At 33.5% G+C, this 16,551-nt stretch overlaps 2 protein-coding genes across 3 annotated transcripts; both read right to left on the bottom strand.

The window, feature by feature from the left end:
- Positions 1-304: 304 nt before the first annotated feature.
- On the bottom strand, positions 305-3,362 carry LOC100798650 (uncharacterized). Of its 2 annotated transcripts, XM_003520949.5 has the most exons (5): positions 2,979-3,362; positions 2,161-2,321; positions 1,720-1,756; positions 1,017-1,119; positions 305-624 (listed from the first exon to the last, which is right to left on the bottom strand). In XM_003520949.5, the coding sequence occupies exons 1-5, from the start codon at positions 3,261-3,263 to the stop codon at positions 518-520; spliced, it is 693 nt and encodes a 230-aa protein (XP_003520997.1). In that variant the 5' UTR covers positions 3,264-3,362; the 3' UTR covers positions 305-517. The 2 variants fall into 2 exon arrangements, with proteins under 2 accessions (XP_003520997.1, XP_040870289.1); XM_041014355.1 differs by lacking the exon at positions 305-624 and having other exon boundaries at positions 1,093-1,467; positions 2,979-3,347.
- Positions 3,363-13,565: 10,203 nt separating this feature from the next.
- LOC106798062 (dCTP pyrophosphatase 1) lies at positions 13,566-15,373 on the bottom strand. Its single transcript, XM_014773653.1, has 2 exons — positions 14,975-15,373; positions 13,566-14,075 (listed from the first exon to the last, which is right to left on the bottom strand). Exons 1-2 carry the CDS (start codon positions 15,095-15,097, stop codon positions 13,809-13,811), a joined length of 390 nt encoding a protein of 129 aa, XP_014629139.1. The 5' UTR covers positions 15,098-15,373; the 3' UTR covers positions 13,566-13,808.
- Positions 15,374-16,551: the final 1,178 nt, after the last annotated feature.

Below are 16,551 nucleotides of genomic sequence, written 5' to 3'. Positions count from 1 at the left end.
TCTTACTATAATCCAACACCTCAAATTTACATTTCAGAATGAACATTCTGAAATGCAATGGAAGTGCAAAATACAAATAAGGAAGTACAAGATTCAAATGCCGTGGTTTGATTGCTTTGGGTTCATGAACTTTCAAATTATCAACCCAACCAAACCTGATTTTTTAAACTCAAGTGGACCCGATTGACCCAACCCATGATCACTCTTGTAATTAGAGTGAGAACTCCAGCACTCGATTTTATTTTGAAACATGTTATTTATACAATTTGTACAATAAAGAGAGAAAGAGAAAAAGACAAAGAAGTATAAAATGTCAGTGTATTAATACATTATCATATTTCAGTTCAGAACACAACCAAAAACATCAATTTCGCTAGCTGTAAACACTTCCTTAACAATATGCCAGAATTAACTGCAACTAGTCATATTGGCAGAGCATATATAGCATTGAGCTAGTGGGAAGGAAAACTATCCTATCACTTTCCACAATGGCAGGAAGGTTTAGTTTATTTTCCTCTCAATGCCGTTCTGTTTGGCTGAAATATCGGTCGGTATTTAGCGGTTGGTTCCAACGGTCTGAATCATGAGAGTCAGGCACAGATCCTCCATGCATGGGCGCAAATGCTGCAAGTAAATAGTGATAGATGATAACTGAACCTTTTTACATATAAAGAGAAAAATACTGATAAAATTGAACCCAACAACCAACAGAACAAATTTGCCAACTAACACAGAAGATATGCTTGAGAATTGAGATTTTCATGCATCACGTGGTCATTTCTAGCAATATTTAAAATAAGTGGTTCGGAAGAATATTTTGCTTGATATCAATTACTAGATTTAAAATTTTCAAGACTGAGGATCTGCAACATTTAAAGGGTCAATATAGGTTGTAAACATATAATGCTTTGGCCATTTTCAAGAATTTCACAAAGTTCAACCAGAAAAGCTACACTGAGATTACTAGGATTCATGGTGGTGTATGAGTGTGGCAACCAGCAAGAATATTAACTAACCTTTCTCTCTCATTCTTCTCTCTCTGTCATACTCAAATTTATCCCGAAGAAGGTTAACTTTCTCCCAGTTATCAGATTGCCTGTTTCTCCCAAAATTTTGGTCCTGCATTACAATCCAATAATCAGTGAGATAGTATCACACAGAAAATTATGGTAACCAATATTTCAATCTTAATGATTACAACTATCTCATTCAAATAGATCTAAAATGGGACCAAGAGTTGGAGTCAACTAGTAACAATATGAAAATCAAACGATGCAAAAGATAAATGACTGTGCCATAAAATCTTGTGGGAGGGATTTAGTCTCAGTTGACACAAGTTGGCCTGAGTATCATTCCTTACAAACTGGATACCCTTACCAAAATAGGAAAATTTTATCCTGAATATATCATCCCTTCCCATTCTAGATGGCATGAAGATCCATCAACTCCCATGTAGGGCTTCTTAAGCTGAAATTCCAATTTCCAACATTCAAAGCATAATTATCGCCAAAACTTTGATATGGGCAAAAGAAAAAAAAATGATGCAATACAAAATGGCAAGATGCAATTTATTTCTGATGGCACTTTATTCTGCATAGCTCACTAATGAAACAATATCCTTAGAACCAAAGATATAAATTTCATGACATATAGAGACAAGACAAAAAGAAAACTGCTATACTAATCATTCGATACTATATTTAAATCATTCAATTGTACCTTACTATGCTCCATTTGAGACTGAGGCCTTCTACTCCTGAAATGCCATAGTAGAAAGCACCAAGATTAGACACCATGCCTATGAACCCCACCATTTAATGACAGAAGAACTTTGAACCATTAATCTGATTGACCAATGAATACAGTGTAATATTGTTAAATCGAAGTTTCAATGTAAAGATGGTTTGTTACCCAACTAACAAATAGCAAGCAACACAACTTTTTTTGAAAAGAAACTCCAACACCATAGTAATATATAGCTAATGAAAAAAAGACTTAACAAAATCTTCAAAGAATATTTGTTTGAATAATTCTTCAGCAAGACAACCACTTCAGTTATCAAACTCATGCAGATGAATGCAAAATTAAGTAATAACATTCCAAGACAAAAGCAGTTACAAGCCTTAGCAGAAAAGGAAAAATAAAACAATGAAGGCAAACCTGTATGGGGAGAAATCTCCATCATCATCTTCAGCAGACTCATAGTTTGCATGATCCTGAGCAAGCTTTTTAGTGTAACCCTCATCCCAATAAAGCCTCTCCCAGTTTTCTCTTAGTTCATTATACAGCTCCATATACTTTTTGCACCAAGGATCATGCTCCTTTCAGTACAAGACAAGCATTTTAGACAACAATTATGATTTTGAATTTCACATTTTTGATACATAAAAAAAGTTTTGAAAACCATTTCCAATAGAAAAAGAAACAAAAACAGCTAGTTATTTTCTTATCTTCTTTCGGTTTTCATCTAATTCTACCTCTCCCTCAATTCCAACTCTCACACCACTCTCCACCAACTATCTAGCAACCTTGTTTAGCTGCATTTTGAAAACTAAAATTAGTTTTTGAAAATCAAAATCAAATATTAGACCCTAAAACTACATCATTCTCATAAGTTTCTGGTATTCAAAAAAGGTTTCAAACTGAAATGTCAAGGTTTTTTGGAGTCTCCTCAACCATTTCTCCACAATCTTCTACAATATCAAGGATTGTGACCAAATTGCTACCTTGACCATGACTAAAATTAATAACCTTGAATGTAATGACTAAAAACCAACAAAAGTTATAAACATTAAAACCGAAAATTGTTCTATTTCTTCTACTTGGAGAATCAATCCACAACAAAAAACACTCTGCCTATGCCCTATGCTGCACAATTCTTCTCACCAAAAAAAAAAACTATATACTATTATCTAAAACAAAACAAAATAATAAATAAAAAACAGAAAATAAAAAGGAAAAAAAATGAAGGGACATACGGATTCCTTAAGAACGAGGCGCGTTCGGCGCATGAACTGTTCTCTGAGCTGCTTGCGGCGCTTGTTGGGGATGTTCTCTCGGGGAATCACGAAGCGCTCACGTAGCGGCACGAGATCGCCGATCTCGTGCACTTCGCCGTCCACCGCCCACCACTCCGACCGCTCCTCCGCCCTCTTCAGCGCCACCGGCGGTGACTTCGGCCGCGTTCGGGCCCACCGGAGCTGCCCGAGGAGAAACGGCGTCGTCAGGGGCTGAACCTGAAGCCGTTTCGCGAGAGAGAGCATCGAAACAAAAAATAAAGTGTATCAGTGGGTTTTCTTCTTCAAGTGTTGCTTCAGTTCAATGCAATGCAGTAGTATGTAACTAGGTTCTTCTTCAAGTGTTCGGAAAAAAATTGTTTGTTACATGATAATTTTTTTTATAAATTAATAAATTTTGTATTTATTTTTTGATAATTATTTTATTTGTTAGTAATTTTTTTCAGACTAATAATAATAAAAAAAAATTATCGAAAAACAAACACAAAATTCATTAATTTATGGGAAATATAAAAGTTGTTAAGGATTAAAAATAATTTTTTATTAAAAAACAAATACAAAATTTAAATATTTATTAATGATCATAAAAATATTTTAGCCTTGTTTTTAAAACACCTCCACTTTTCTACTTATACTAATGACAATTAAAACAATAGCATTAAGGTCATGAAATATATTGAGAGCAACATGATCATCTTTGAAGAAATACTCATACTACTTTTTGGTCATGGAATAGTATGAGTTGTGTTATCAATAGAATGATTGTTCTCAAATTTGTGACATAGGAGATTTGATTGAAATTAGCATGGTTATATTGGAATAGCATGACCCGCAAGTACAACATAGGTCATGCTGCAATCAGCACATGCCATGCTATTTGAAGATGCTTAATTAGCATTGCATCTTTTCTCCTCTCTTTTGGCTTTTTTTCTCAACTTTTCAGCTTCTTTGTTCAACTATTCACACTTAGCATATACCTATGAGCTTTGACAACAAATCCAAACAAGATAAAATGTGAAAAAAATTGGGGTTCAAACACAATCAAATAACATTTTGTCAACCACACCACACTTGAATATTGCTTGTCCTCAAGCAGTTATTCTAAATTAAAGACTGACACAATTTTCTATACTCCTATTATTAGCCCTTTTTATTGCTTCTAAAAGTTACGGTTCCACCATGACAGGAAGTCATGCATTGGAACATGCACCTTTCTCCTATCATGTGTCGTGAACATCTACTATCAAGATACCAATGAACCATGATGAGTGTATTTTTACTACTATCAAGGACATATGTAACATGAATTATATTGTTCTTAGGTGCCCAAATCTTTTTAGGTCTTTTCTTATTAGTGGAAAATGCATTGAACACTCCCTTTCTAGGTAAGTCCCTGCATTTGGACGTCATGTGTCCAACCTTGTCACATAAGTTGCAAACAATGTTTTTTTTTATCATGGCTATATATTTCTCCCTCTTACCTATTTCTAGATTTGTCTTTAGGACATCTACTATACATTAACAATTTGTCAAGACCTTTTGTTACTCTAACAAATTTGGTCAATATGGATTTTAAAGAGTCAATTTCCTCATGAAGTTTTACAACATCTTGACATTGACCTTCTAAAGCTTCATTCTTCAAAAGCTTTTCATTTAATAACTTCATAGACTTTTTGTGGCTTTTACATTCCACCCAAAGATTATGTTTACTTTTTTTGAAGTCCCTATACTCTTTGTGCGTTTGTGCACACTTTCTCCATTGATCATATCTTTCTTTATTTAGATGGTCATGAAGTTCATTAAGCTATTTTAAATCTTTTTGTAAAGCTTTCAATTTGTTTTCCAACTCTTGAAAGTTTTCCAATAAAGCAAATTTTCTTTGGTAATTGTATCATTCTGAAGACAAAGCTTAGTCTCTTTTATCTTAAGAGTTTCACAAGCATCACATGCTTGAGTGGACTCTTCTAGAGAACCATCTGCTTTATCTTGAAAGCCTTTTTCAAGTTCCTTATGACCTCTGGATAGCTTTTTAAAATCTTTTCACAAGTTTTTGTAAGCTTTTGAAAGAATGGACGAGTTTGAAAGCAGTTGATGATAAGCTTACTTAAGAGACTTAGGGTCATTGAAATCTACCTCATCCTTTTGGTCTGATTTAGATTCTCGAAAGGTTGTATTTGCCATCAGACATAGGTTAGCTTCCTCTTCTCCTTCTTCATCAGACAAGGTGTCATCCAAATCTTCCCAGGTGCTCATGAGGCCTTTCTTTTCCTTGGACTTGTAGTACTTCTTCTTGTCCTTAGACTTCTCTAAATTTGGACATTCTGACTTGAAGTGTCCAGGCTTCTTGCACTCATAGCATATTATTGAGCTATTTTCTTTGTCTTTCCTCTCCTTGAACACTTTCTTGGAGGAGTTATTCCATTTGGATCCTCTTTTGCTCTTCCACATCTTTCAGATCATTCTTGAGATGAAAGCAAGCTCATCATCTTCATTAGACTCGTCCTTAGATTCTTCAGTAGAGGGATTTCACACACTTAGAGCTCTCGATGTTGATTTTGAAAATGGCTTCTTGGACGATGGGACCTTTTTGGTCTTCTAGGCACTGAGAGCCAAAGACTTCCCTTTATTGAGTCCTTTGTGTTGTTGTTTAAGCTCTTGTTCATGAACCTTTAGAGTTACAATGAGCTCTTCAAGGGACATGGTGTCAAGACCTTTAGGTCTCTCAATGTTGTTACTCGTGGTCTCTATTTTTTAGACAAACTTCTTAAAATTTTGTCAATATGATCATAGTTATAAAAAGTTCTATGCAGAGACCTTAGTTTGTTTAGTATGATTTGGAAGCGACCAAACATACATTGTATGTCTTCGCCTTCTTCCATAGTAAATAGTTCATACTTACGCATGAAGAGACTTATCTTGTTCCTCTTCACTTGCGATGACCCTTCATATGTTATGGCAAGGGTGTCCTACATCTACTTTGCGCTTCTAATGTTGTGGACTTTCGTGAATTCTTCTTCTAATAGAGCACAAAAGAGCATTGCAAGCTTTTGAGTTGAGTAGAAATTTTTGCTCTTCCATCCACCGACTTCTGGGGATCTCATTTAGCTCATCATTAAATGGAATATGATTTCCATTTTCCACGAAATGTGCAATCATCATTTCCTTCTAGTAGTCATATTTGATCCTTTTGAACAATAGAGGTTTGTTGGTGTAATAACCTTTTTCTATTTCTTTCTTTGAGCAAATCTTTTGCTCTGTATTGTTAAATAATCAACTGAGAGGCCAAACTCTAATGTCATCTGAAATATCAAATATCACATTAGAAGAGGAGTTGAATAGTGTGTTAGAAAAATTTAATAACTTTATTGCAAAGAAAGCTCTCTCATAATCATATTTGTGAACACACAGATTCTGACTGTGTCGTTTAATTATAGAAAAACATTTTCAGTGAAAACAACAAACTATCATTCAATGAAAGGTAAAATAGATTTTTCATAAAGATTTTTCAAATAAACACTTGGTGAACAAGTGTGTCAAAGTAAGCTTAAGAGAATACTAATTAAATAGCTTTAAGAGAGAAGTAGAAATACATAGTTTATACTAGTTCGCTCAAATAGAGCTATATCCTGTTCTTCTTTAAAAACTTGTAAAAGATTCCTCTAATCAAAACTGATTACAAATAAGTATTCTATTTTGTCACTTCTGGCCACAATAATATTCTCTAGGCCACTACTAGCACACCCTTAGAATTTCCCTAAATCTAAGATATCTAAGTATTTTTTTTAACCACAAATGTTAAAAGCATCAATGTTAACATCGGTTCTCATAAATCCGATGTTAACATACACTACACAATATTGGATTTTATGAAAACAGGTGTTGTATAACAAGCAATAAACAAAAAAAATGTAAAATATGAATAAAATAACATCGATTTTTATCATTTTTTTCTAAAAACTGATGTTTTTTGCAATTTTTTAATATCTTATTTGTTTTTTTAATATTACCCTAACCTACAAATTAAAAAACAGACCAATTAGACAGTTTCACAGTACAAATTTTTATATTATTATTGAATAATTACTATCAATTATAAGAAATAATTAAAGAAAACAATAATTTCAATACGTAAAATCATCTACTATAACCGAATCTAATTAAACATAACTATACAATTGTAAAATTCCTTAAACACCTAGTGTTTTATTTTTAACTCTGAGATAACAACTTGCCCACTGAATGCGAATTGCCTTTATTCTCTCTAGTTCCAATGGTCTTGGATTAGTAAAATACTGCATGATATAATAAAACATAATCAATATAAATAATAACAAGTATAACAAATGAAATTAGTTTTGAAGTAAACAGTTACCATTTTTCAATTGTCCTTGAAACCTCCTAAGACTATCATTGACATCCAATGCATCATATAATAGCGGCACTCAATGCTTCCTCTTTGCTTATTACACTAAATTCAATAAGATATTCAAAGTTAACTGAAAATTAGTGTACACAGTAATAAAATATAATTTTAAAGATATCAGCCATTGTTTAAATGACTTACTTTAACTGGAATATCCATTTAGCAATAGCCTTGGGTTTACTTCCTTGAATATCGTTGAATCCCTTCAAAGCACTGGTTAAGAGAAACATTCATGCATATTATAAAATTAAAATATTGTTGTCTTACAATTGATAAAGTAAATGTCTTATAAATTAAAACTAACCTGTTAATAATTCCTTTCAAGTAGTTGTTGGGCTTATTGTGAAAGGAACAAAATCAAACAACATTGTCCTTAGGACGTATAACAACCAGTTGCCAATGTGCATTGCATTGAAGAACCTTAAGTTATTATAGTACATACATTATTTAAATTGATTTGTTCAATTTTACTTACCCATTCAAGTAGGTTTTTAGGTAGACATCTATCTGTGAATTTTGCATCCATATCTTAATATAATCTTCAGATTCAGATTGCGATTGCCTAGATCTCTATATGGATTGTGGCTCAAGGAATCCAAACTCAGAGATATTCCCCGATCATAGACTTACCTCATTCATATGCCTATTGTTAAAATAAAATAAATCATGCATTAATTTAAAACAATCAGTTATGTAATGGATTGTAATGTAAAATGACTTACAAAATCTACATTTGTATAATAGAGATGTTGAGACATTGACCACTGTGTTCTATTTCAGAAAGATCTTTATGCTTTATGTACAAGGGGGCATCATCATTATACACCCCAAACACAATTGAATCCCACAATACCTGCATAGGCTTGAGGAAAAGCTACGGGATCGTCAATGTCATCTAGTATAGGAGATTGTCATCAGGTTCTGGCCTATCTACAAGTTTCACCGGTCCTTGTTTATCATACACAGTTAATAAACATAAGTCAATGATAGTCAAAGCTTTATTTGTAACAAATCTTTTTTTAATAATAATAAACACAACAAAAGGAAATACTTGTTCTGAAAAAGGTTGTATAAGATGTGTTGGCCAAGCAAAGGTGTTAAGGGCCTGCCCCACTAACTGAACCTCTTGAGTGGGTACAGGGAGGCTAGCATCAACATCTCGAACTTCTTCAACATCAACCTTCATGTGATCATTGCCCAAAGGGACGTTGTGGACGATTGTCGACCCCTAATAAACTCCTCCAAGGGCAACTAGGCAGGGAGAATTGTCATCAATATACAACCCACATTTGTTTGATTCACCCATGTCTGGGTCCTGCCCCAAGGGATCGACACAACTTTCCTTTGTGCTAATATGGGCAGCAGAAAGACCAACCTTAGGCTCAGGAGGTAGTACGAGTCCCAGGGATTGCATCTAGAATTGCATTTGCCTGAAGGATAACATTAGTCGTTGAGTCACTTTTTCAATGATCGACTGCTCCAGCCTGTCCCTAATTTTCTATGTCAGCTACTCCGTGATATTTTCTTTTAATTAATGCAACTCTTTGGGGTTGATCGACGTAGACGTGCAGGAGTTTGTTGAAGCCGGTCCAAAGTATTGTTTGATCGTCACACCGGTTCTAGCAGCACAGATATGACTAGAGTGCTCTGGTCACCCAATAGCATTCGTCAGTACATCCTAACGTCCACGGGCGGAAAAGCTATCCTGTGTTGATTGCTCTTCAAGGGAATCCTGCAGTCAACAAAATACTGCATGAAAATAATGCATTATAAGTCTTCTTTCTAATATTCTGTTACAATTAGACATGAACTTGTCAACAAAATACGCTTGAAAATAATGCATTATTGTCAAATTCATAAACAATGCAAGTCAACTAATCTCCCATGAAGGGCCTCTATGACTCTGACAAAATTGATTCTACTTTTCTTTGTTGATTTCGTACTTGTCACAAACAGTGTCATCGTCCTCCTCCTTGCCTTGTTCTACAACTCATTTGGATGTCAAATCTAACTTAAACTTCCTTCATTACTCTCCTACTGTCTTAACGATTTTCTTCTTCGTCCTTTGATTAAACGCTTCTAGAATATCAAATTCAGCTTGCGATACAAAAAATACATTTAATAGTTAGTAAAAAACATTCAACATTATAAGATTTTTAGTACAACCAATTACAATAACATTCAACATTTAATTCTAATTAATACTTGAATGTCCTCCTAAATTAAATCCTTATGAGCTACAGGAACTTCTTTCTAGTTAACAAATGTAACATCCACCTTATCTCGAGCGACGATCCCTAAATATGTCCTTAATTTCTTTTTGTGGGGACCATTAGCTTTCCTAGTGGAAGGATCCACATGAACCACTGGTCTCTCCATCCCAACGGGTCGGGTAGCCAATGATCTAAGTCATGTTGCTTTTTTAGTTTTCTTCTCTGTAGATGATGAAGGTGCTAACCCAGGAGGAAGAAGGGAGCTCGGAGTAGTCATGTGCCTGTTAAAAAACAACATTAATTAAAGTCAACTCAAAAGTGTAGTAAGTTATGTAATTGTAAATATGGAAACAACTAAATATGAAAAAGATTAAGTTATACAATGTTAATTAATTCTCCTTCATCATGATCATTGTGATTTGCATGGATGTTGTCAACTTTTTCTTCTCCGTTGACATTAGGCATTTGTGTGGAGAAAGGAGTGGGACAAGTATCTAGGGTTGAATCATCATCTTCAAGATTAAGATCCATGGTTTTTCCATGTAAAACCCCTAACCACCTTTCATCACAAGGATCTTGAACATAAAATACTTGTTTACCTTGTTCTGTCATGATGAAAGACTCATTCTGATAAGCTAGCTTCTTCAGATCTACCAAAGTAAATCCCAAATCATCGATTCACACACCGATATTTCTATCAACCCACTTACTCTTGAAATCACACACAATGAATTTAACATAATTAAGCTCCAAGATTTCTTCAATGACTCCAAAGTAAGGCATGGACGCCAGACGAGAATTGTCATCAGATACAATAGCAAAGTGTTAAGGTTCAACCCTAAGACTAACCCCACTGTTTTGCATTGTACTCTTGTCATCTTGTGATTTGGTGTAGAACGAATACTTGTTGATATCGTATCCCTACCAACTTTTAACATTTCTTTTAGGCCCATTTGCTAACTTCCTTAATTTTTCAAAAGCAATATCATCACCAAAGATTGTATTTTTAAACCAATTTAGGAAAGTCTTATTATGCTCTTTCAACACCCTATTCTTGGTCATTTTTGGGTTACTTTCCTTGACTAAGGCTTCGTTACGAACTATGTATGGTAGAACTTCATTATTGTTATTCAGTATATACAAATGAGCTTGTTGTAATTCCTTTAGATCCAGATTTATAACATGTAACCCTCATGAACCCTTACCACCCACTCTCTTGTCATGCTGAGACTCGGGAAGGCCAACAGGTTTTGAGTTTTCAATGTACTCTGAACACAATTCAATAGCTTATTTTGCAGTGTACCTTCCAATAATGGATGCTTCAGGATGGTGTAGATTCTTTGTATACCCTTTTAAGATCTTCATGTATCGCTCAATTGGGTACATCTACTGTAAATAAACAGGACCACACAATTTAATTTCCCTCATTAGATGGACAATAAAGTGAACCATGATGTTGAAAAATGAAGGAGGAAAATACATCTCTAACTGACACAAGATGATAGCAACTTCATTTTCCAAGTCATCTAACTTTATAGGGTCAATGACTTTACTACAAATGGCATTAAAGAAAAAGCACATGTGAGTTATGGCATGCCTCACTTTGTTAGGAAAAATGTCTCGAATCACCATGGCCAACAGTTGTTGCATCAAGACGTGACAATCATGAGACTTTAAGGCAACTAATTTCAAATCTTTTAGCTGCACAAGGCTCTTAATATTTGTAGAGTATCCCTGTGACACTTTGATACGACACAAACACTGATAGAAACTTGTCTTATCCTTTCTTGACAAAGTATGACATGCTGGAGACAAGTATATTTTCTTACCATTAAACCTTGGATGTAACTAACTGGTCACATATACCCATCTCATCTAGATCTTGACAAGTATTTAAACCATCCTTTGTCTTGCCTTGAATATTAAAAAGCGTACATTTTTCTCCACATGCATATCATCGATACAATGTCTAACATCTAGATCGGACCAGTATGGAAGATCAAACATCAAACAATATCGACCTCTTCTTCCATATGCAAATTTTACTTGTCAGCTTCTTTTGGGTCTTTCCAAATATAGTATTGGATTCCTCAACCCACTCAAGAACCTACTAACCAGTTAATAATATTGGTGCACTTTCATGCTCTTGACTTCCATTAAAATCTTTTTTAATCACCGGTAAGGGTGATAAGGTTTCAGAAAATGTCGATGTCGAGTGTATACTATTTTTATTCTTCCATATGCAAGTTTTACTTGTCATCTTCTTTTGAGTCTTTCCAAATATAGTATTGATGTCCTCTACCTGCTCAAGAACATGCAAACCAGTTAATGGTATCGACACACTTTCATGGTATAGACATGAGTTTGAAGAAATGTATAAATGCCCCAGGTGTGGGGGTATCAAGGTACAAAGTGAAGGATGATGACGAGTGTAACAGTGACAAAAACACAAAGAAAGGCCCCCTCAGCGAAGGTGTTATGATATCTTTCAATCATTCTAAGGTTTAAGCGTTTGTTTGCTAATGGAGATGACACACAATACCTTACATGACATGCAGATGGGAGAAATTGCAATGGAATGCTCCACCAACCGACTGATTCCTCTCAGTGGAAGAAGATTAATCGTTTGTATCTGGATTTCGACAAAGAGATAAGAAATCTTAGGCTTGGACTTACCACTGATGGAATGAATCCCTATGGCAGTTTAAGCACTCAACACAGTTCATGACCTATTTTGCTAGTAATTTATAACTTGCCTCCTTGGTTGTGCATGAAGCGAAAATGCATGATGTTGTCTATGATGATATCAGACCCAAGATAGTCAGGAAATGAGATCGATGCTTATCTCAGTCCCTTAATTGAAGACTTGACAAAGTTATGGGACGAGGGGGTTGCTGTGTTTGATGGGTATCGAAATAGGACATTCAAGTTGCGTGCAATGCTATTTTGTACCATTAATGACTTTCCAGTATGCGGAAATTTGAGAAGATACAATGTTAAGGGCCATCGTGCATGTCCTATCTGTGAAGAAGACACAAGTTACGTACAATTGAAATATAAAAGAAAAATAGTATACACTCGACATTGACGTTTTCTGAAACCGTATCATCCTTACGAGTGATTGAAAAAAGCTTTTAATGGAAATCACTCAATAACCCATTTACCAATTCTCTATTTCAAAAAGTAACGAATTGGCACCTACATCAACCACATTCTTACAAAATGTATTTTTTTTTCTCTCACAAAGTCACTGTTAAACTTACAGAAATTATTCATTCACTGTTTTAATTTATACAAAACAATTTGTGACAAGAACCCAAAACATGGTTTTCAAAATCAGTTCTACTCTAGCAAGCATCTTTGAAACTCTCGTAAAATGCTGGAGCCATCAATCACACTTGAAGGATAAGGTATTTGTGTAAAGTGTGAAACGATGAACTTACAAAAATGTCTGAGGCTGAATCGAAACGACATCGTGGAGGCAGATTCAATCGAGTTCTCCTTCGTTTACTTAGCTTCAATCGAAATAGTGCTCACACCCTACAACTCCTTAATATTTGAAAACAACACTTCACTTGCTTTCAACACCGCAAGAGTGAGAAGGTTCGAGTGAGAGTGAGAAAGGGTTCAAGTGGCCATGAGAAAGGTTTCAAAGTGAGGCAACTTGATGGTTAAAGAGCAGTTTTTATAAAAGATCCAACAACATCAATTTTTAAACAAAACAAATGTTGCTAGCAAAAAATCAACATCGGTTTCAGTTTTCCAAACATTTTATTTCCATTATCATAAAAAAGATCTAATTATTAATTATTGTATAATTAAAAATTATTTTTTAAAGTAATTTTCTAATTGACTAAAAATATAAGAAATGCCAAAATTAAATTCTTTTAAAATATGGTCAATAGATACACATTTCTTTAAAGCTAATGTATTATTATTCGATCCATCTAAAAGGATTCGATACAATATTGCCAAAGGTGAGAATAAATGTTCATAGTACCAAACCAATCAAGCAATACTATACTCCACCCTTTTATAGAAGAACAAAAACCAAAACCACTTTCCTACTCTCCCCCCTCCCCCCTAAAACAACGACTACAATAACTATAGACACCAATGGATTATCATCAATTAGCATCTCGAGTAGTTGCATTATCAATTGGTGTTGTTGGGGCTGACAGTGCTGCTTGAAGGGTCTTCATAAACCTTTTTTGGGTATTTTACGGCATTGAGTTGAACCTTTCTTAAAGCAGCTTTGCCAAGATCTACACCACACATGTCGGAGAGCCTCACAAGATAAAGCAACACATCTGAAAGCTCTTCACCAAGATGAACCTTTTCCTCCTCTTTCCAATCTAGAAGACCCTTTGGAACCTCCCCTTTCCACTGAAATATCTCAGACAATTCTCCCACTTCACCCACCTGTGAAATCAATAAATAGGAAAAAAAAAATTGATAGAATCCAAAACTTAGTCTTTTGATTTAACACACTATTGAATTATGGATTTCTTAAAGGGCAGACACTGAATTGGGAGAATATATTTTGTGGGTTTCATCTTACAAACGTAATCCATTTGCAGTTTGTAAAGTGTATTTTTATTAGTTTGGGCAAATATACTAATTAATGATATTTTTGAATAAGAGGAAAGAACACAATAATATATTTCTTTTTATTTTGTTGAAAATAAATAAAAATAAAAGAAAAAACATTATTTTTTAAAAAATAATGCAAAAAATAAATCTTCAGTTTAAATTTCAAAACCTTTTCACTTTCCACCCAACAAAGTATAAAACCATGGGCAAGAACATGAAACGCTTTGGAATTTAATAATCTTTTTAAAATGTAACGTCACGCAATTAAAAAATTGATAATTCTGTGTCCATATGTGTTACGAGAAAAAAAAAACAGTTACAGATTATTTTTATGTAATAAATGATTTTCTTACCAATATAATTATTTTTTTAACAAAAATGTTATTTTAATATTTTAACCCGAAATATACACCTGCCTAAAGTGATACTAAAGAATCATCAAAAAGATAAAAAGGAACCAACTTTAAGAAAAATTCAAGGATCCCAAATGCATAAATGAGGATGAGAACCATCCTCTGCTGGGTCAGTATTCAAACACCCATGATGAAGAACAAAAATATTAAAATAACAATAAAATGCCTCAAATTTGGGTATCCTTAATTGGAAAATGACATAAACAAACAATGTTCATGGAAGGTGCAACTAGAACAAAAAAAGGCACGTTTTTTTTTTTTTTGGGGGAGGGGGGGGGGGGGGGGGGGGGGGGGGTAAAAAAAAAAACCGCATACCAAAGCCAAAAGGAGGTTCCTTGGGCTATGAAACTGCTCCCAATCCCTCTCCTTTGCAAACTCATCCATTATCTGCTTAAGCTGATCAAGTGAAACATGTGCTTCTGGAGGAACCCCAGCCATCTTTCAAAGAACAGAAAACGAATATAGTGAAGAGAGAGAGAGAGAGAGATAACAAGAATGAAGAAAAATGAGGCTAGCTAGCACCTCATTATATAAGGACAAGAAGACAAGAAAATGAAGCGTTTTTTTGATTTCTTGGGAAAGTTCACTCTACTTTATACTTATATGGAAAGAGAAATTAAAGCGAAGAGAAAGACAGAGAAAATGGTAAGAAATCAAAGAGGTGGATGCTGCAACACAGTCATTTTCGGAAATTGGAGGAGTTCATTCCATTTGTGTTTATTTTGTTTCTTCCTGATATTCTTACAAAAAGAGAGTGAAACCGATGCATGGGACCCAACTTTTATGTTTTTTAAAAAGTAAAATTAAATGAATTTAAGAATAAAATAATACATGATATTAATTCTTTTTTATCTATATTAAATGATAATTCTTTTAAAGTGTATTTAATTCATTTAATATATTTTATTTTCTTAATAAATGTATTTTTTAAGTGAAAATTAATATTTTTTAATGCATAAATTTATCTAATTCATTAATACATTTATCAACATGCGTTTCTATCTAACTAAGAGATCATTTACTTACCCCATGTTTTTTTTATTCATATTTTACCCCTTGCTTGATAGAGAATAATGAAATAAAGTGAGACAATATGTAGGTGAAAATAGGATACAAATAAAAATTATATGATTAAAGAGAAATAAAAAAATAAGAGTAAAAGTTAACTTTTGAAATTATAATAATAATAATTATTATTATTATTATTAATTATTATTATTATTATTATTTAATGCATACATTTATTAAAAACAAACATCCTTTAACTATAAAAAATCATTTAACTTTTTTTTTCTCTAAATTACTTGAAGAATAATATATTAAATGCCAGTTCTATTAAAATTGTATCAAATTCCTCTCTTTCTATATAAGTTCCTTTAACCGAACTGGACAGAGTATTTTTAGCTGTCTTTTTCAACAAAAATGTTTTTAAGAGTTTTCACTTTTTCCTCAAATAGAGATTTTTAGGAGTTTTTCTTGAGAACATTGTCGGGAGTTTCTTTAACCTTATTCATGATTTTGGTCCACATTAAAATGGTAACATTTGATGTCTTAAATTTTATAAATAGATAATTTTGGTTCTCCTAGTAGATTATTCACTAATAATTATAATTATTAGAGATATTAAATTAATTATAAATTAAATAAAAATTATTAATCATTAAAAAACTTACTATTAATCCTAATGTGATGTTGATACCGATGAAGTTAAATGCAACATGAAGGCTGTATGTCCGAGAGGAGGAGCACAACGTAGTGGGGAATTATAATTATTAATAATTTTTTATTAAATGTTTTAATAATTAATGGTTTTAATTGATTTTTAATTGAATCCATAGTTCAAATGAAAAAAAGCAAAGAAAAGTGTTCAAGGAAAGAACACACACCCGGAT

Source organism: Glycine max, chromosome 3 (genome assembly GCF_000004515.6).
Source record: "Glycine max cultivar Williams 82 chromosome 3, Glycine_max_v4.0, whole genome shotgun sequence".
NCBI lineage: Eukaryota > Viridiplantae > Streptophyta > Magnoliopsida > Fabales > Fabaceae > Glycine > Glycine max.
The sequence above is the reverse complement of the archived record's forward strand: the minus strand, read 5'-3'. Positions and strand labels throughout refer to the sequence as shown.